At 37.8% G+C, this 22,699-nt stretch overlaps 1 protein-coding gene across 1 annotated transcript in view; it reads right to left on the bottom strand.

Moving 5' to 3' along the window:
• Nucleotides 1–22,699, bottom strand: part of ADCY2 (adenylate cyclase 2) — a 133,292-nt gene that overhangs the window by 79,777 nt on the left and 30,816 nt on the right. The window contains exon 3 of the mRNA XM_088131430.1: nt 9,769–9,930. Within this exon, the coding sequence (XP_087987556.1) occupies nt 9,769–9,930 (162 nt within the window). The remainder of the gene's footprint in view (nt 1–9,768; nt 9,931–22,699) is intronic.

The raw sequence follows: 22,699 nt of genomic DNA, 5'->3' as shown, positions 1-22,699 counted from the left end.
AGACAGTCCAACACGCAGTGGCAGGGTATAAGATGCAGGCAGGAACACCATACACTGAACGGCACAACCAAGTAGCTGGGATTGTGTACAGGAACATCTGCACAGCATATGGGCTAGACCCTCTCAAGTCCAGATGGGAGATTCCACAGAAGGTCATGAAGAATAACAGGGCTAAGATCCTGTGGGACTTCTACATTCAGATGGACAGGCAAGTACTGGCCAATCAACCAGACATCATGGTAGTAGACAAGGACCAGAAGACAGCAGTGGTGATAGATATAGTGCTGCCAAGTGACAGCAGCATCAGGAAGAAGGAGTATGAGAAGCTAGAGAAGTATCAGGGCCTGAAGGAAGAACTAGAGGATGTGGAAAGTAAAGGCCAAAGTGGTCCCAGTGGTGGTAAAAGCACTCAGGGCTGTGACTCCTAAGCTGGGAGAGTGGCTCCAACAGATCCCAGGAACAATATCAGAGCTCTCTGTCCAGAAGAGTGCACTGTTAGGAACAGCTAAGATACTGTGCAGAACCCTCAAACTCCCAGGCCTCTGGTAGAGGACCCAATATTGAGGAAGACACATACCACCCCTAGGGGTGAGAGGGGATTATTTTATATATATATTCATTGGTATCTTTTTTTTATATTAACATGCAAAACTAGCCCTTGAGGTTATGGACATAATGTCAGATTCAGCTGGCATGGCCCGGCACAGCGAAGGCACCGCTCAGCTTAGCCTAAGTCAATTTCACCGCCTAGGCATGAGCAGAGAAAAAGGGGAAGTGAAACCGCGAGCTGATTACAGACAGGTGGCAGTGCTTAACTCAAAACTGCAAGCGGATACTTTGCATCAGCATGGCTTCCCCTTGGGCGCTGCAAACAAAGGAAAGAGCAGAGGCTTGGAAGCAAAGCAATCAAGGAACTCCCGGCTTTGCATGCAAACAGGCAAACTCAACAAAGGCAACAACAGCACAACCCATAGACTGCAATCAGAAAGACAAAAGCACTGGACTGAATCTGCCATTTGGGCGAGGGGGGATTACTGCAGGTAATCTGTAACTAAGCAATGGGTAAAGTGTGGGAACGGGGAAGCTATAAAATACCATGTAAGCTATGCCAAGCCAACCCTGGCTTTGTCTGTACTTACTTATGTTACGCTTGAGTAAACTGCTTTGCTGAACACACGTGTCACGAGAGTTTCTCTGAGATGAATGGGGTAAACGTAAAACCAGCACTTAGGTATGTTAAATATACAGCACTTTAATTTTCCATAATATGAAATTAGTGAATAGCAGTTACTTACTGATGCAAGAAAAATGAGAAGTACTGTATATAATTGGGGACAACCCTGAAGTACTAAATTCAATTCATTCTATGCTCTATGGATTCTAACCACTAACAGTCAAGACAACGGTTGCCTTCAGAAGTACAGTATGTCCTTCTATGTAACTCCATTCTAGTTTGTTTCAAGACACTGTGAAGCCAACTTAACAATGTGTGTTTAGAACAGTATGTGTTTAGATGGAAAATGGCAATTATCCCAAACAAAGAGGTCTATTCCTTCCTCCAGACCTGTTGGACATCCACAGCTGAGCACAGGATTAGCCTTGGGCTCTAGACTTTTGTGTGTATGATTCTGGTATAAATATGCTGGACTCTGATACAAATATGTTGGAATTATTGATGAAAGGAAGGTGACCCTGAATCTAAAAGGATCTCCCCTCCTCAAGAAAGATTAGAAAACATCAACAACAACAACCTGTCTTCTTCTGTCACCATACTCTCAGCTAGTGACAGCCTCATTAGGTAGACTAGAACAGAAAATCAACTCCACAGGATGACTAGAACTACACTTTATTGAGATTAGCTGTAATAGAATCTTTCAAGTCTGATTGTGCTATTTCTCCCCTCCTTTTTATACCCCAATTAATCAGGGAGGAGTTTGCATGAGGCACTTCTGAATGTTATCATGTTTCCCAGGACTTAAAGAATGTTTGAGCCCCCTTTGCCTAGATAATGGTTCTTGCATTTTCTGCTAAGGTTACCTCCTTTTTTCTCTAGTTTAAGATTACTCTGCCGTTTTAAAAGAAAAATATTTTGGAAAAAACCTTCACAAATGGTGTATATTTGTGTGTGGGAAGGTACAAGCATGTTCCCCATCACGTATGGGCATGGGGACATGATGTTATGTCCATACCATTTGGTTCAGAGACACCTAAATTATTCAATCCAGAAAAGAAAATGTTATGTATAAAAATTCCTGAACATATTTTGCTTCATACAGCAATGACTTCATGTGAGGAATTTAGTGATGATTAAAACTAGGCCTTTTAAAAACAGAAGGAAGACTATGAGTTTCCATTTTTTAAAAAACACCCTGAATTAAAACATGAATGTTGTGAGACCTTTGTTTGCTTATTGACTTGAACGTTCCATAGTCAGTGCAATGATAATAACATATGGAAAACTTCCCCCAAACTACCAGCGTGCTGTGTCATTTTCATATTATGTTCACTACACTGAAGAACAAGACTGTCTCAAAGATTGAGTACATAGCTGGTACACAGTTCCTCATTTAGCAGAAAAACAAAGTTAAGCACATAGTGCTTTCCCTTTATAAAGTTCTTAAATAGAGAACATGGCTATTTAGTAAAATTTATTGGTTTTGCTTTGGCAAATTATCTTTTATATCACTTTGTCTGGAAAGTGACAAATGCACAAGAAATTGAACAGTTTATTGGAGTGTTTAAGAAAAAACAGATACTCAGTCTTTTAAATAAGTGAACTCATATTAAATTAGATATAGGAAAATTTAACCTTTTTGGAAAGTAGTACTTCATGCTGTCTTGATTATATAGATGTCTCAATATCACACATCTCTGAAACACAGATATATTTCAGCACAAGCTAAAGTATTCCAAGCTATTACTTTCTTCTGTACGTCTCTGAATTAATTGGCTCTATGGTAGGACTGTACTTGGTGTGAAAATGGAACATTAATTTCCCTCCTACTTCCAAAGCTCATTCATTTGTTTGCTGCCCAAACTGGCTGTTGCTTTAATACCATTTCGTTTTCATATCGATTTTTACTATAAAGGGAAAGCCAATCTGATTTGTTCTCATCCTGAACTAGATACAATAAGAAAGTCTTATTCCACAAGTCACAGATACTGTACCAAGGAACATTCTATTCAGGCAAATGGAGTATGAATGGCTTCACTCCAGAAACACTTTTACCCACTTCATAATTCCAAAATCGCTTATAGGGAACACCTTTTTTTAGGTTAGACTTTTTTGTTCATTAATTCTCTTCTAATGTTTTGTGGTTCTCCAGTAGAGTCACAGTGAGAAGAGCCTGCCTTTCGAGTGCCTTTATGCATGTATGACGCCAAGGGATCTTTCCTAGATGTCATGAGAAGCCAGTTGTCTAAGACTCTCCTGGGCACAAGTTCCCCTTCCTCCTTGAAGGTAAATCTCTGCTAGGAACAGAGGAGCAGTTTCTGGACTGATGGAGGACATGTGAAAGAACTGTATACTAGAGCATAGCTCCTTTAAAATCCTTGAAATCTCACTTGTCAGCTATTTTGCAGGAAAGAGAAGCTAAATCCAGTATACTCTTACTGAAAGAGCTGAGCAGCCGGATTTTTTAACTTATTATTTTATTTATTTATTGAAACAATTTATATAGCCACCCATCTCACCAAGGTGACTCTAGGTGGTATACAGAAATTAAAGTAAATAAAAAAAATAGTAGCACAGTCACAAAATCAATATTCAAAACCATGCGGTCATGTATGCCTGGAGTAAAAAAAAAATTCTCCTTCAAACCATTAAAATAAAACAGTCAGACAACGGGCTTGCTTAACCTCCCAGCCCAAATACCTGTGGGAACATCGAAGTCTTTAATACTTTATGAAAGACCAACAGGGTCACAGCCATCTGGTTCTCTGTGCTTCCACAGGGCAGTCAGAGTGACAGAGAAGGTCTGACTCCTAGATCCCACAAGATGATACCGTCTAATAGGATCTGGAGCACGCCAACTCACCAATTCTGGAGTGATGAGCAGAGATAGACAGGCAGATCCGCAAATAATCTGATCCTTTGCCATGTAAGACTTTATAGGTAATAACCAGCATATTAAATTGCACCCAGAAATCTACTGGGAGCTACTATAGCTTGTAGAACAGAGGTGCTACATAGTTATACTATACCATATGTATTAGCTTCAGTCTGTTGGACTGAGCTGAAGAAACAAATACAAGTAGTTCTCGATTAGTGACCACTCATTAAGCGACTGTTCAAAGTTACAACAGCGCTGAATGAGGAGACTTATGGTCAGTCCTTGAAGTTGCAGCCATCGCACTGTCCCTGCAGTCATGTGATCGTGATTTAGGTGCTTGGCAACTGGCATTACTATGGCTGCGGTCACTTGATCACCATTTGCAACCTTCACTGCCAGCTTCCGACAAGCAATGTCAATGGGGAAGCCAGCAGGAAGTCTCAAGTCACGGTCACATGACGTCGCGCTTAACGACCACACAATTCATTTAACAACCACAACTGGAACTGCTGGAACTGCCGTTGTAACTCACCAGGGTCACGTGATATTTTGTTTTATGACTGTGTCACTTAGCAACAAAGTTCCTGGTCCCAATTACGGTTGTTTACTGAGGAATATCTGTATAACATCTTCCCTATTCATCCAGCCCTGGATGAGGGCATGGTGAGTGGATGCTCTCTTCAAGAATATTTTTTTATAAATCAACAGGAATTCACTAATGTAGACTACAACAAAGAAAATGTAAAGTATTTTACCAATTTTTAAAATTATTATTATGTATGCCTTCGAATCAGCCTTGATTCCTGTCTACTTGGACAATTCCCTGCAATTAGCAACATTTTCAGAAGTGGTTTGCCCTTGCCTGCTTCCTAGAACAGAGAGAGGGTGACTGGCCCAAGGTCACCCAGCTGGCTTTGTGCCTAAGGTGGGACTAGAACTCACAGTGTCCTGGTTTCTAGCCTGGAGCCTTAACCACTACACCACACTGGGTGTCTTTGCCAAATTGCTCAGTATGTATTCAACTTGATTATTTTAAATTTATTGATCACAATTAATATGTTTACTTATACAGCTTCTTTTTAATATCTGTATTTAAACATAATATTAGTAATTTTTAGTATTTAGATTGGTATATGCTCATATCTAAACACACTACATGTTCTATTTTCCTAATATATTGTTCACTTAATATAAGAAGGCCTTCCCAGTGTATATTTAAGCTCTTTACAAGAAACTTTCTGGCACTCTACTGGATTCCTGATAGCTGAAATACACTATTTTTTAATGGATTGATTTTTTTTTTTTAATGTTATTCTGGCAACTTAATTTTAGTGCTAAGCTAGAACTGCTGCGCATAATTTCAGGGCTGTTCCTTGTATTTTGTTAAAGAAAAGTGGCAAAGGAGGCAGGGCAACGTGGATCAGGATCCTGCTATTTAAATTGAGAATTTTTAACTTTTAAAATTTTAAAATTTTAATTTTTTTAAATTTAAACCTTTTATTTCAGCTCAATTTAGTACATGAAAAAAACTCAGATCCATAAGGGTCCATCATGTGATTAACAGCTATTTTGACTCTAATCTAGCTTCATAAATTACCTTAACCCATTATTTGTTTAACCATGGTTTACAAATAAATCACAACAGACTGGGTGCATAAAATATACTAGGCCAAAACTAAATAAATTGCATAAATATTAATTAGGGTGATATCCTATATTATCAGTATGCATAGGGGTCCCATATCAGTAGAAATCTGGATAAATACTTGATGACACTAAAGAGGTTCAGAAATGGTTAAATTTCTATGGGAGGAACAAATACCAAGGATTTTTCTTTTAACACTACATGTGATAGTGATGGTTTTAATTATCCTGATTTAAAAATGCCTTTGGCATATTTGCCAACTTTAACAATCTATGTATATGACACTGATCTTTTACTGCTGTGTGGGCTCAACTTGAGAGTTATGATTTGGCACCCCCAAGGTCCTGGCAAGTTCTTGATTTTAACTATAGTTGGCATTTGGTTATTCTTCCTGCACCAAAAGCAATCAGACATGTTTGGCCTTTATTTGGAACCAATTTAAAAATTGATTTTAGTTCTCATGAGAAATTGATGACTTGGAATAGTTCTAATTAAAAATGGCTGGTAATTTTTTTATTATAGGCTGAAATGGGATTATCATTCTTAATCAATTAATAAGTAATGATACTTTTACCACTTTTGAAATATTAGAAGAAGAATACAACTTGCTTAAAATGGCCAAATGGCAATAAATACAGTTAAAATCCTTGGTGTTTTCATTGCTTGGCCTGATGTGCCAGCCTCCAAAATCCCAGAGGGCACTGAGTGTATTGGAGAAGACTTCCATAGAGTATAAACCACACTCTATTATTGCCAAAAGTACTTTTTTAAACAGAAATGAATGTGGATAATACATAAAAATTTGGAATAGAGATTTGGGATATCCTCTAGTGTAAAATCAATAGCTTCCAGTTTTAAGAAGTATAAAGTATGTTTCACATGAATTAAAAACTCAGCTAGTTCAGTAAAAATTCTTTTTCAGATTTATAGATCTCTCAAAGATTGTTCAGAAAAAGATCGCTATAACTTTTCTATACTGGAGGTATAATAAACTTGAAGGAACGTTAGTGCACCTGCTATGAACATTTCCACTGGGACTCTCTTATTAGTTAGATATTATTACTATGGTGAATCAGATTCATGGAAAGAAACTAAGGGTTAAAGATGTTAATGTATTGTTAAATTATATTTCAAAATTCTGGAACTTCTCATTTATGGAGAATGTAAGAAACAGCATGCCTGGAAGGTGAAGGTAATTACGTATTCTTAGAATGAAATTTGTGTACCAGACTCTAAAAGTTGGTTTAATTAAATTTGTCAACTCTCCGCCTTTGAATTGTTTTGTTTTGTTGGAGAGACAAGACTGGAAAATATTCTGTATCATTTGGATTCCATTTCCAGTTTAAAAACTGAATTGTACCCCTTTGTGTGTGTATATACACATAGACACATAAATTAATATTTGAAAACCATAGAATAGTAGCAACTTTTTGAAATCTGAACAGTTTTGCACTTTTATTACCAGATTTTTCTTTCATCCTGGTTAATTTCTTTTCGGGGGGGCTCTTTTTAACTTTTTTCTTTTTTTTTTATTCATCTCCTTTTGGCTTTCCTTTTATGCATATAGTTTGTTACAGTTTTATAGTCTACAAATAAACTTGTTAGTAACTTCCTCCAATTGTCATATTTTTAAAGAAAATGCAATTGTATGGTACTTAAAATTCAGTGTGTGTGCTTGTGTGTATTTGTATGTATAGATACAGATATAATCAACTCTTTGCCCCCATCTAGTGCTTGTTCAGATTTTTGAAGTCTGGATATAGTAAACCCATGCTATAAACTGCTATAGATTTGCTATATTTCCTGTTTCAAAGGAAGTCATTGCAGGTCAGTGACAGCGTTAACAGGCAGCTGCCTCTAAGGAAAACTAATTCTCTTGCATCTTTGGTTCAGGTTGCTTGAGAGATCCAATCATACCTGAAGCCAAAACAGATTATCTACTTCCAGTTGAAGCTGATTCGAAACAATTAAGGCCAGCTTTGTGAATCACTGAAGCAGAGATGAAGGTTTTGCAGTTGTCGGAGCCTTTTATATTTAGTTCATTTGTTAAGGCACACTAGCAGTTCCCTCACAGCATATTTTTGGGAATTCTTGTTTTATCCTAGTGCGAGTACAATTTCTTACAGACAAGAACTATGATGCGAAAAACACATCGTCCTTCCTAAAGACTAGAAAACAAAATGGGGATTTTTGAAATAGAAAAAAATGGCCCATCACTAAGGAAAATGGATCTCTGCTGAATGGAATAATTTTATCTATTACATTTTCTTGATCGGATTTACATTTTCAGACAATTCTAAGGCTAGTAGTCAGCTGCTAGTAGTAAGAATAGCATATAGCATATGCTATAGCATTCCTTTCTCTTTCTTTAAAGTAGTCACTGTGTTACAAGGCAGCTAAGTGAGCAGGTAAAAGGTAAAGTGTCCTTCAAGTAGAGCTTCATGCCTTGTGGCATCACAAACACATCCCTCTAGCACAATGTTTCTCAACCTTGGAAACTTTCAGATGGGTGGACTTCAACTCCCAGAATTCCCCAGCCAGCCATGAAGTCCACCCATCTGAAAGTTTCCAAGGTTGAGAAACGCTCCTCTAGCAGTACCAAAAGGGTTCACCACTGCTTTCACCACTGCCTAACCAACATCCAAGCACCAAGCAGGCACAACCCAGTTCAGTTTCTAAGCCAAGACAAGTTTGTCTAGGTGCTGTTACACACAAGACAAAAAAGATTTTATGAACTAGAGACTTCTGTGGGTTTACCTGCACAGAGGGCTTGTTAATTTCCCATTAGTCTGTCATGTGCCTTTTATAATAGGAAATGCCCTAGAATATATCATATAGGAACTTACTATTGTTGCCCAGGCTTCCAATTGCCCCTGAGAGCCTTGTGGGACACCAATTTATTGTATCACAAATCTTTGTGGGAAGAGGCCAGTTCAGAAAATTCATGAAATTATATCCTCAACTGGTCAGTTGTCAAGCAGAAACAAAACGTAAACTGTACTGCATTATCTTTTTACTGGATTGGCTTGTAGGGTTGTTGGGAAGGGGTGGTTTTCAGAGTCATGTTGGTGAGGAAAGTACACATTTGAAAAATAAAATAAAATCAGTATATCTGCAACAAATAGGAGAGATGCTCTGGTTAGAAGCAGCATCAGCTGTTCCACACAGGATTTCTCAAATAACAAAGATGCCATTTCAGCATAGCTGATAACTTCTCCATATAAAGATATTGTGGCAACTTCTGTGCTGGGTGCTGCTGACTGAAACAGCACAGGTTCAAAAAGAGAAAAGTCCTGAAAATAACTGCTGTATTTTCTTTAGTTTACCCTTCCTCATGCAGGCTTAAGTCAGATGTGAATGCTTCAATCTGGGTAAGCCAGAACATACACTATTTATGGGACTTCTTGAAGCTGTGGCATCTAAAGAGATTCTATCTTTTTAGATACAGACTGTCATTTAACAAAAGCAGGGATTCTCCTTCACGGCCCTGGAATTATGGACTGTACCTTCTCAATGAGTATTATCCTTGATAATGTTGTAGACTTTCAAAGGCTCATTAACTGCAAATTATTTTAAAGGCCTCTGAAAAATACATAGGACATTAAAACACATGCTGGGTAATCTGCAAAAAACTCTGCCCACTAGATAATCACCACAAAAATTAATCCATATAGAGTAGGTCTATGCAAAAGGCTCCTCTGGATCTATACCCTGAAATTGTTACAGCCACTTAAAGTTGCATGGTTGCTTGGAAGTCTCCTTGAAGTCTTCAGAGCATGCCCGTACCTGTGCAGAAGGTATTTTTGCTGGGAAAGTTAATAAAGTGCAGTGCCTTATCACATGATTTGCACAAATCAACATTTCCTAGCAGACCCAGGAGATGCACAGAGTTCCTATGAAATCTAGGAATAGGATATTCTAATATAAACAGATGTAGAATTTTAACATATGATTTTTTGAAATGCAATTACAGATCCTGTCATGTTCCTAATTATATACCGCTGACATTTGCTGGCCAAGATAATCATCAAATCATTCTGGAAGTAATGACCCATGCTGCTGAAAACATACCTGCCAAACCAATTGTTCCTTCATGATGTCTGTGGATGATATACAGATGCTGAGCACAATGGTATGTGATGCAGAGGTTAGAACGCTGGCAATTATTGCATCCTGCATGTTGAAGGGCAGCATGGTATAGACGACAAAAATGATGAATAGGAAAAATGATACCTGTGCAGAGAAGACAAAAGCAACTCATAAAAAATAACTCAAAAACCCTCCAAAATCTGCATTAGATAAAATGAGATTAGAGTCGAAAGTGTGATACACACTGCCTTGGTTTGCCTCAAACATTGATACTAGGCTGATTTGTTTTGGCATGGCATGATAGGCAAACCTGGCAAATTACATTTACCCAGGTTTATGGTTTAAGCATGGAGTGTGAACTGAGTTAATCTGTCACATCACTCAACCTATTGTTCAAAAACCTCTCTCTTTTAAAAGTGGTTTGTGCAACCCAGTCTGGAGGAGGAACGCTGCTGTTCATGACCCAATACCCTACTGGATACACTGAACGAACAGCAGCATTCCAAGTTAACAATCCAGTCTGATTTGGTTTCCAGATGCTTTTTTTTCAGTACAGAGATTAAGTTTAATAACCACTTGTGGACAAGCTCACAAATAGTTTATCACAAGGGATATACAAGCCAGTTTTTGTGGCTTCCTTGTGTTTTCAGATTTGTTTCTTTTTCCTAGAGTTTTCATAGTCCACTGATGTGCATTACAAAGCAGGAGGGTCAATCTAGCAGCTAAAGTAGATTAAGACAGTTTAGATTAACAGCAGTTGAGGCTAGTTAGATGTGGGTGGTTGACTTGTGAGATGGGACCTAGGGTCTGGGATTAGGATTGTGGGGTACAGGAGAGGAAGACTGGCAGTGGAATGAGGGCAGACCATTAACTCTCATCCAGTGGAATGAGGGCAGACCACTAACTCTCATCCAGTTAGTGAGAGACAGGGGATATTTGGTGGGAACCTGGGGGTGGTCTGCTCACAGGGAAGCAATTTTAGGGTCTTCAAAAAATTCTACTTTCTAGCCCCAGAATTCAGTCCCAAACCCAGGTCACCAGGTCCTCAGAAGCCCTAGCCTCTGGCTGCTGCTACCAAATGTCAGGTTGGTCTGTAACAAAGCAATCTTCATCCAGAATCTTATCCTGGATGCGGTAGCTGATCTGGTGTGTATTACTAAGACCTGGATGGGCCCAAAGTGGGGAATTCCTCTTTTGGAGATATACCCACCTGAATTTTAAGTGTGGCAATAGCCACATGTTCAGAAGGGTGGGTGGCAGTTGTCCTCCAGGAAGGCTTAATGACTTCCAGGGGCTCTGTGCTGCAGATAACCAAATGTGAGACCCTGTGGTTGAAGCTGAGCTTTAAGGATGAGTTGGGTTTGTTATCGCTGTACCGGCCTCCTTACTGCACAGTGACATTTCTGTCTGAACTGCTAGATGCCATAGCCAGGTTGAGGATTCTTTGGTTTTTATTAGTTTTATCAGGTCATGCCATTGATACATTGGGGATGTTTTATTGGTTGTTTTTATTGTAAGCCTCCTATAGTTGACTGAATTGGGCAGTCCTATACACTTGATTAAATAAATAAATATCTTCCTTGATATTGTATCAGCCCAGTATACTTTACAAAAATCCAAGATCGTTGTCTGTTACAAGCTGTGCAGTGATTCACTGATAGGCAAAAAATTTACTCTTTTTCAAAAGAGCAGATTTAAGTTAAGTCCCCATATCGTATAAAGCCACACTTTGTTTTATTTGTTGCATTTCCAGTCTAACTAATACATACCATTCTCTGAATGATGTACAAATAAATATTTAACCAAGGTTTACTGGCCAAGCCATAAATAGCTGGATTCAAATAAAACACTAAGCCACAAACAGCTGGGTTCACCCACAGTGATAAGTCACAAGCAAAGCATATTATTGCCTACTGTGATAAATCAAGCCACGGTAGCATATTATAGTACTGGTACAAAATAATCTGATATTTAAAGACTGGATAAACTGTGTAATGCAGTTTAAAATCGGTCACAAATAAATTGTAATACAATCACATAATTCCCACAATGGGAACTTAATCCTCAATTTCTCTAGTGCAAATATATTAACTAGACAGATTTGATCAGTGCTCCAAATTTCTTTAGTCCAGAAAGACTTTAGTACATTGTCTCTTCCCTTCCCTATCTACAACAACTGGAAATTCCAAGCACTTTGCTTCGTGCCACACCCTCCTTCAGCTCTTCTTGAAGGCAGATATAAGAAGCTTCCTATGGTGGAAAGACAGTGCCCATGTGCTTCTGGGCAGGTCAAAACTATAACGTGTGTCCTTCTCTATTGCCCATTGTATAGAGATGCTTGTGACAATTTTATAACCCTGCTCCTACCCAAGTATCCAACTGCACAAGCCATTTCTATACTTCTTGGCTAATTTCAGATGAGAACCCTGTCTTTATGTACAGCATTGTAAAATTCTGTGCAGCAACATATTGAACGCAATAGATTCTAAGTCTGGCCCAAACAGGCCATTATCTGCATTCCTGCAGCCTGCAGCTAATCCTGTGCCAACTGCAGGCTGCTGACAGAGTCCTAGGCTTCACAGACCCACATACCCAACCAGGGCCTGGAATGGCATTATGAATGCATGCATGACCGCACCACTGGTGTTAAGAGAGATAGGTCTGTGCCCAGGCTTATAAATATTTTAAGTAGTGAAACAGCTATTCTAATCCCCCAAACTTTGAACTCTAATTATTAACTTCTAAATGTTAATTTCAAATTAGAGAATTCTTAGCATCTATTAGTTACCCCCTTCTCTAGATTTAGGGCTAATTTCACTATTTCATGGCTCAGGATTTATGTTCTTGGTTGCTTTTTAGTTGTTTTGCACATTTCCTGTTTTGTATAGTTTTACATTGTTCACCTTTATTGCTCATGCTTCTAGTGCATTCTGTATGGGTCTTGCCCTTTCGCAGTCTTAGTTGAATCTTATTTTTGTGGGCATCCTGGTATCGGACTGCAACAATAAAGATTTGCTTTGACCATAACCACTGCCCTATACTAGCTTTCTTGATAAGAAAAATTACCCTTCGGAACAACATTTCTGAACTGGATGAAGGACCACAATTACTTCCACAAGCAGCCCAATACAGTAATACCTCGGTTCACGAATGCTTCTGTTCACGAACAATTCGGTTCACAAACAGCACCGTTCGCAAAATTTTGCTTCCGTTCACGAACTGCGCATCGGGTGACAAACACGACCTGCGGCCATCTTCCCTGCTCTGACACGTGGTCGTGGCTTCCTGTAGGCAAGGGGGACTCTCCCTCCAAACAATAACCACCTCCCCACCTGCCTTCCTGTCCTCCACACCAGAAGTCGCCTCAAGCAAGGTTAGTGTTCTCTCTCTTCATACTATACTGTACTGTACTTTGTTTCATATTTTTATGGTTTTAAAAAAAATACATATGGTTCAGAACGGATTAACCGTATTTACACTGAACCTTATGGGAAAATTTGATTCAGGTGGCGACCAAAATCGATTGGCGACCACATTCGTAGGGGTCAGAATGGATTAACCTTATTTACATTGAACCTTATGGGGAAATTTGATTTGGTTCGCGGCCAATTCGGTTCATGACCAGAATCATGGAACGAATTGAGTTCGTGAACCGAGGTACCACTGTATAAGGACACTTAGGAATAACTTTATACATTTTTATTTCTCTTCTTTTTCAGCCTGCAATTCTCTGAAGTTGTGCCTGAAAATATTCAAATTGAGAACAATCAAATGCAGTTCTTCATATAACTTTTGACTCCTGCAGTACACTTAAGAATCACAGAACAGTTTGGCTTACAGTTTAATTTATATTTAAGTAATTCACATTCCTGAGTAATAAACTAAAATTCCAATGTTACTTTTCCAAATGTTGCAATGTAGTTCTTCAATTTAAAAAAATACATATTAATATGTGTATATGAGGGAAACCATATTCAGAAATGTGTGTATTAGTTTAAAGAAATTTTATAAACACATTAGAGAAAAATGCCTGAAGAAATATTAAATTTGAAAACAGTATACTGTATTGAAAAATGCATACATTAGAATACATATAAATGAAAATGCATACAAACTTTTGTGCAGACAATTTGAAAAGTATGAATACTGAAGTTTATATTTAACTACAAATCAAACAAAACCCCTGAAATTCCTAAGTGTATTACAGTAATCTAATTTATGTAAGGGGTCACATATGATTTCTGTATATTTCATCCATTTTGCTTTGCTTATGGACAATGCTTCTAGAGCATAACCCTGCAGCAGAATTAATCAAGAAGGTAGGGGCACAGAAACATTTCTGATATAAAGTAGCAAATACACCCAAACATTTACATTTTCAAATAGCCAAATTCATCTATAGAATATAGAATCATAGAATAATTTTAGTTATCATTTAATTTTAATCTCAATTTAATACAATGCAATTAATATATTAATACAAAATGAATACAAAATTAGTACTCAATTTAATACAAAAATGTTGACCTCAATTTAATACAATGCTTTTGAAATAATTCTGCAGTAAATGATTCTTCACCCATAAGCAAGGCCACACTTTTCATACAAATATGTGATATTAAAGCAGTATAGGAAAAGAAATAGAGAATAAAAAAGTAGCATATATTTCTGGATAGTAGAAATACAGTGATACAGAATAGCTGGATATAGGATATTGTCTTTTTCTATTATATTAATCCTTTAAGTGTTTACCACTTTGCCTAATCACCATTACTGGAATACCAAATACGCACTTTTAGTTTAAATCATATTTGGAGCCTTTATGAGGCAGAGAAGCAATTTTGGGACAATAAGAATTGGAGAAGTGGTGAACAGAAATGGTTCAGGGCCCTCTTCCTCATCACCCCTCTGTTCCATGTTCCTAACTAAAAACGTTGCTTTTCCTTTTCCAGGGAATATTTTGACTCCAGGGGGAAGTAGTACGAAGTAGACAGTGATTTTTTAAACCCCCAATCCAGCCAGCAAGCTCTATGTCACCCAAATTATTTAATAAGTATAGGAGTATATCACTGAAGTCAATGATGAAGGATACAGTAAAAGAAGATGGAAAATGTCACTGCAACACATATAGAATTTATTTTCTTTCAATTATTTTTCCCCATGACAGCTTCTGCTATAAAATACTGCAAAGACTGTTGCTCAGAAACTCAGAACTCATTCCTAAATGTAAATTGTTTTCAATACATCAAACAGACAATGCTAAAAGAAAGCAGTCTGGATCTTATTATATCCCACCACACTCGAGTGAAGATATTTTAGACCACTGCTATTTCACTATTGCTATTGCCACCTGGCACATGCACATTCTTATACAGTGAGCGGAAGGGACGATTTATGCCAGCTGAACAGTTTAAAGGAATCTATATCTCTGAATTTCTGTTAAATTGTAATATAAAATTGATTTCTTCCTTTAAAATAGTCAGCTTTCGTCATTTGCAAAACAACAACTGTTCCATCCCAACCACAGAGTAGTGTTACTGCCAAATATAGCGCATGAAATGCGAATGTATCTGGTTTCATTTCCCATACGCAAATAGGTAGAACATCTTGATATGTGGAAAGATTAACTGGTCTGCTTTAGAGCTCTCTGTTAATAAATGGGTCACTTCCTTCATAGCAACTGATTCTGGAGTAAACACAAAGAACATCAAATTCACTGGCTGTTGATGATAAGTGTGTACAACACCAGGGTTGTGAAATAAAGCTGCTGCCACCATTCCTTCACTTCCACATGTCACGTTGCAACCAAGGATCTTTCAACACACAATTCTAAGCCATTTCGGGTTGCAACCCTATAATGATTTATCTAGAAGTAAGCTTTACTGAACTCAATGGGCCTTACTTTGGAGTAGACTTTGTAATGCTACCTAAAACATCATCTAATCTTAAGTCCTATTAACTAAACACTGCCTGAGATGTTCCAGCATATCTCATCTGCTCTCCCCTTTGTTTAAAATCCCACCTAAATAAAAGCCCAATGGACTCAAAAGCTTGCTTACTTCATTAATAAACTATTGCTTTTGTTTAAATAAATAAACCTCACAACAATTTCAAGCCAACAAAAGGCATCATTTGCACTGGTTGCTCTTGCTTCAGCTTTACCAATGGCTTTTGAACACAGCCTGCTGAAACTCTTCCACCTCCTCAAAATACTCCATAGGAAACATTTATATTCAGAACATTGGAAGAGGCATTTCAAATTCTTCTAATCCTAGCTCCTTGGTTTGCTGCCATTTTCTATGAAAAGGACAATCGTTTTCACAGTAAAGTAACCTGTGTCACCCCAGATATTTATCATGAAGTCCTTACTGTTAGTCCAACATTAGCAAGAAATAATGCTAAAATTAACTGAAAGGAAGAAAAGGGATTTATTTATTTATTTATTTATTTATGCATGCCACTTCAACTGTAACCAACTCTCTAAGTGGCAGGCATTCCCAATTCCTGTATAAAGATTAAAATGATAAATCTAATAAAGATAAACACAATAGTATCAACTACAACTTACCACCCCAAGGAACAAGAATCTTAACAGTAAATCATATACTGCAGGTGGGAAACCAATCATATAGTAATCCCCAAAGGCTTTTTTGGAATAGGTTACCTTAATGGCTTTCTTAAATCCTAGTAGGGTTGATGCTAGTCTAATTTCAGGGGGAATGCTGTTCCAAAGAAGGAGAAAAGAAAAAGAAATGATTTTTTTTTTTAAAAAGGGCCAGAAACAGATGTTAATTTATTCCAATCATATTTCAAACAAGAAAAATACCAGTACAAACTGAAAAGAAACCCAGGATATTTTCCTTGTAAAGAGGGAGTATGTTCTTTTAGAGCTATTTTCTGCAAGCCATCCTTTTCTCAATCTTCCCTTTTTCCTCCTCAACTCCAAAGTCCAAATTTAGGCAATTTTTCTGAAAATATTTATGGAGCAGTTTAATTTTACTGCACAAGCCCATTATTCTAAAGTGGGCAGACAAAACCCTACAGAGCTCAAGGATGTTATTTCTCTATTCTATTTACTTGATCATTATAGTTGCACATATCTACTTGTTTGTAATTATATTCCACTGTTTATTTTATTTATATGTATTTTTATCCCACCTTATTCAGAGGGCTCAGAGTCTCACAATTAAAACAGATTGTCTAATATAATAACTGGATCCAAAAGGAAGTAAGGCAGAAATAGAAGAGTCAATGCAGAAAATGCAGAATTTGAAAATCTTGTTAGTAAGAAAAAAAACAACAACCCTCGAACACACAGAGAACGATTCATTCATCTCTGTCACAAAAGGGTAGGGCTATGATGTCACAATCTATTTTAGGCATAATAGATTCCCATTTTGCAAAAGGCAAGTGCACAGAGATACGCTTAGCAAACTCATCCAGAGGTTGCACAGTTTTTCATGTTGCAGTTTATGAGTCATCTTTCAACATATATAAAAATTACATACAAGGGATTACATGACAGTTAACTCAAAGAACAAAAATAAGCTAATAGGTATAGCGGAACATATACATGTATGACTGTACAGCCTATAACTTAAAATACCATTCAAAAGATGCAAAGCATTTGTTTTAACTTACTACATTCTAATAGCACTGCCCAAATTGGGTCAGATTGGGGCAGTCTATCAATAATGCCAATAAGTAAGTAAAAATAAATCACCTCTATGCTAGAATTGTCTGTTAACAAAGACAGTTCCTATCTATTTTGATAAGTCATCCTTGAGCTTGGTTATTACACTTGGCAAAGACTTCAAGCAACTTTCCTTTCTTCTTTGTGTTACCCTGGCAGCGCTCCTTACAGCAGCTGGCAATTGCTGTCGTGCTGCTACAGAATCTCATTCCATTCTGGGGTCTTGGAGGAAAACCACGGTGACCTCATATGTCCCAGACAGTTCCTCAGAATTGACTTAATAATCATTTAGCACACTTGCAACAGGAAATCCTGGATCAAAAACATAATAGATACCAACCCCAGACTCTGAAATTTATAAATCCGTCCTCCAAATCATTACTCTAAACGAATGAACGTAATTTCTTACCTTGAGAACTACCTGACTTTTTTTTTTTAGAAAAAACATGTAGATTAAACAAAGCAGGACATTGGATCAATCCATGAAATCAATAGTAAATAGACAACTCATCAGGGAATTGGAATAATTCATGTAACCGTATCCCTTCAACACCTTTTTTTCTTTCTACTCTGTGTGGATGTTTCCACAGGGCTTCAAAAACAATCTTGTTAGCCACTATGAGTACTTAAAAAACAACACCCCCTTCTGTTTAAGTAATTGCAACACTGGAGAATTAAGGGATATACTGGCATCCATTTCCTTATGAAATGTAACCATTTAATTTAAAGCAGACTTTCAGGCCTGTAAATGAGTTTTCAGCCAGAATATTTTGTGTTTGCCCATACTTGCCAAATTCACATTTACTGATTCTCTACTTCTCCATATACAGTAAGAAGGCTTGAAGAAAATTTCATATACTTTACAACCCTGCCCTCTTGTGACTGACATCTACTGTGGGTCCACCAGCTGTTACTCTGAAGTGGGATTATAATTTTTAGGCCAGAGGATATAATCCCAGCAGATGTGTTGTGACTACAACTCAGTGGGATAGCAGTAACACTGCTTCGCCTACCTACCAGATTATAGAATGATCAGAGCCAGAGTAGGCTAAGAATAAATCATACTTGATAGAGATGTAGAAAACATTTCAAGCTTGAAGGAGCTGTTCTAACAGCTGTAAGAAAACAAATCTCATGTGTTCCAAGATTTCAGAACAAAGCATGGCTGTTTCCAGCGATGGTATTTTGAATGTTCTGCTCATAGAAAACAACTTTGAAATGGTCAAGGTTCTGTTCTCAAAATATGCATCTTCTGAATTTTGTTTCATGCTTTCTTCTAATGGAACGGAGTAAACTTAGACCATTACAACATTCTACTTCAAGTGGGTCTGTTTTGTTTCAAACTCAGAACTGGGTTTCCCAGTTTGTACACGTTGTTACTATTTTGTGACAACTAGGAGATACTTCTGGTATTTTTATAGTGGTACTGGATTACTGTATTTGAACTGGAGAAACAGTCTGCTGCGCATAATATAGTATAAAAATGGATTTTTAAATAAACTTTCTTTCCGCCTTCCCCTTTCTGTCTCTTGAATCCTAAAAGGATGGTTGCAACAGAACAAGACATCACTGGAAAGGCTTGATGATGTTGTATTTTAATAATTACTTTTAATCTTTTATAAAGTTTGTTTTTATCCATTTGTTATTTTATTTAATTATTGTACACCGCCCAGAATCACTTTGTGTGAGATGGGTGGCTATATAAATGTGATATCTATCTATCTATCTATCTATCTATCTATCTATCTATCTATCTATCTATCTATCTATCTATCTATCTATCTACAGTATCTCAGCTGGCAGACCATTAGGCTGTAGGTAATTCAGGGCTATAATACCTATTAATAGTTGCCCATCATTATACAGTATAATATAATCTCACTGTGTCCTCATCACTGCAGTCTTCAGCACACACCCTCAAAACCCACCCAAACTTCCTCCATCAGCAGAAGTCCTTTCTGGTTTTCCCCTCCTCTCAACCCTTTCCAACTGTATTCCTTCCTCAACAAATTTCTAACGAAAAGGTAGAAAAATAATGAGTACAAAAGTATAAAAATGTACAAGTACAAAAATGAACATACTAAACAGAAAAAAACATAACATACTCTTAGCTTAGAACAATTTCCCATTCTCTTCTGATATTTAAGCAATAACAATAATTAAATCATGTCTGAAAGTACTAAGTGCAGGAAGATAAATTTATACAAATGCTCACATTCAGGGATGCACACACAACCTCCTCCTTCTGAACCGCAACTGCAACTTCAGAAGGGGGAGGAGGCAGATGGGAAAGAACACTCTGTCCAAGCCCAGAGACTTCTCTTGGTCTTATTTTCAGGGCACTGCTGGAATTACCTTCCTGTCTGCTTCTCGGGACTGCTTAACTTGCTGGTTCTTCCAACCTGAGTCGAGAAGATCATAATCCCAGTTATGGTCTGAGTATGTGGTTGCCATTCAGTTGCTTGCTGCTGCTGCTCTATTAGTAAGCAGCCTGGATAGCTGAAGGATAATCCATCAAGGGATCTGCTCAGCATATATCCTTCAGTCTTAAATTGGAAGAGTAGGTGTGGGATTTAAGTGAACTTTTGTGAATAAGAATGCCCAGTTTTGAATGAAGAGATGGTAAAGACAGACACCAGGGTTGCCAAATGGAGCTGCTACACACGAACCAGGATGCACTCATGCCAATATACCTCCCTTTTTGCCCCTTATCTGCCTTCACTGGTTCCTGATGGAGCTTGAGAGTCACCTGCAACAAAACTTGAAACAACCTAGCAAGCTTTTTCTCTCCTCTCCCGTTTGAATTTTTCATTTTAAAGAATCCTGAGCATTTTTAGCTATTCTAGACTCAAGCCTGGACATAACAGTCTAAAAGTTAGGGTCTAACCGAACCTTAGTGGTGTGTCGTACAGCTGCCTTAGCCCCTTAATTCTGAGAATTCTAGTCTTATTACTTGCAGAAGACACTGGGTGGAAGAAAGGCTGCTTTAGGCTGTCCTCAGGGCTTGCCAAGATTTTGACTGATTATCTTTGCCTTGCCAGCCCCTCATGACCACAATGAAGAATGCAGAGGGGAAACCTATAAGATGGGTTAGGTGAAACCTTGAATTTTGTGCTTGATACCTGCTGCAGAATTCACTTGAGGTCATTTTTCAAGAAGTAAGTTGTATCCCTTAGGCTCACTTTCAGGGCATTTTACCTTGAAAGGAGGCTGCCACTAAAAACCTCTTTCCTAGTATCATTGCTTCCAGACTGGAGGAAGGATATGCAACCAAAAAGCACCAGGGAAGAGGAGAATCTCCAAGTACTAGCGGAAAGAAATTTATTAAAAAGCCAATGCATTTCTGAGATCTCCAATGGACATTTTTTCCTTCAAAACATAGCTAAAGAAAAAAATTACTTATATACAAAGACAACCAGTAACTAGTACATTATCCTTATGTCTCTTAATTTTTTATCTGCCCAAACAACAATCTTGCATTTATCCCCTAAAAACAGGGAAAGGAAGGGGCATATATTTCCTTCTGCCTTATATGCTTGCCAAAATGAACACACAAACACCTACATAGAATTCCTGGCCACAATATAGTTCCTTGCACTATTGATGTTACTATTTCTGCCTGTTTGCAGGCATAGTACTACAAAGGGGAATAGTACTGTACTTGGGGAAGAGGAAAACTGAGTTGGGACCTGAGGTTTGTTTTAAGAACTGTGATTCCAGACAAGTGATCTGAGCGATGTGTCAAGCCTAGGCAGTTCTCCGAAAGCTTAATCCATGGCAGTGATAACAGCTGGTTGGTAGTACGGGAGTTTTGGGGGACTTTAGATCACCCAGCAAGACTACATTTTCTTAGCCTGGGAACCAAGTGAACATGAGGAACCAGCGGGATCCTAATTTTTTCTTTATAAATTTAAAAACATATCGAGGTCCTGAAATATAAGGAGGTTGTACTAGCAAGGGGTTCTCACTTTGGAGGGCTTCTGACATCTTACTTTGCCCCTTTGACTTTGACAATTCACACGAAGGTTTTGCAATAGTTTTTTATTTCTCTTGGCCAAGTGAGCCCTCTTGCATTTTTAGAACATATACCTTCCCTGAGATATTTACCTCATAAGTCTAGTTGCCACATGGATAATTATTATGAGAACATTCTGGGATATTAATAGTGTGCAAAACAAATGCTGGCCTTGTCACTTCAGTACCTAACTAAATCTATAATATACTAAGTAGCAATACAGTGGAGTTTGAGAGAGTTATCTGAACCCAACACATACCTTCAGTGTGATGGGAGCAAGACTGTCGACTGAGGAAAAGAGCAGGTGTGCAGGGAGATTTGGAGAAGGCCTTCTTTGCACAGCCCCATTCTTCTTATGAGCAATGGAGTCTCCTGTTCAGATCATGTGCCAATTTCTTCAGCTCTTACCCATCAAGCTATGTTTTTCTGTTGTTGCTCCCCAGTCTAGACTATAATGCCACATTGCTTTTATACCTGCCATCTCAAAATTCTTTTCTACTCACCAGTGCTGTCATTTGATTTCCAAAAGGGTTGTGCTAAATTTTTAAAATAATTATTTCTATGCTTGGCAAAGCAGTGATAATGATAACAAGTACTCTAGTAATGAGACTTTGGAACTGCCATTTAATCATTTTTCATTATTTTATTCTCTGAATAGTTTAGATTAAAATGACTTACCATCTTAATGTGCTAGATATATTCCAAATGCAAAAAGAAGAGCAGTCAGTAAATCACATAGCTTCATCTACTTTTAATGTGGTCTGAAAACTTAACAGTCTTCTGAAGGCTACTATGAAGGCTGCTGATAGCCTTGGCTGTTCAATTTGTGATTTCATCCTCACTGCTTGATTCATGAGAAGCAGTGCTGTACAAGCATGTCCATTTAATCCACCTTCTAGAAGGAAATTATCCTCAGCAGCAATCCCCAGAGCAAGCAATATCTAAATCAAAGTATTCGTACTGAAATAATGAAAGGGGATAGTGCAAGTTGCAGATTTCTAGCTGTGTTTTGTATGATGTTTTATTTTCAAGAACTCCTGACTCTTACAGAATGATTTTTCAGATGGGATGAGAGGGAGCCCTGAAGGCTTTTCAAAACAAAATAAAAATAGCCACAAAATAGAGTAGCATAAAAGAGTCAAGCAAGTACATAAAAAGCACCTGCATCCATGTGTGCATCTGCGCATGCGTGCACACACAGTCCT

The sequence above is a fragment of the Python bivittatus genome, unplaced genomic scaffold (assembly GCF_059951505.1).
Source record: "Python bivittatus isolate LINGU-HERP-01145 unplaced genomic scaffold, Pbiv_v1 ctg000960_np1212, whole genome shotgun sequence".
In the NCBI taxonomy this organism is placed as follows: Eukaryota; Metazoa; Chordata; class Lepidosauria; order Squamata; family Pythonidae; genus Python; species Python bivittatus.
The sequence above is the reverse complement of the archived record's forward strand: the minus strand, read 5'-3'. Positions and strand labels throughout refer to the sequence as shown.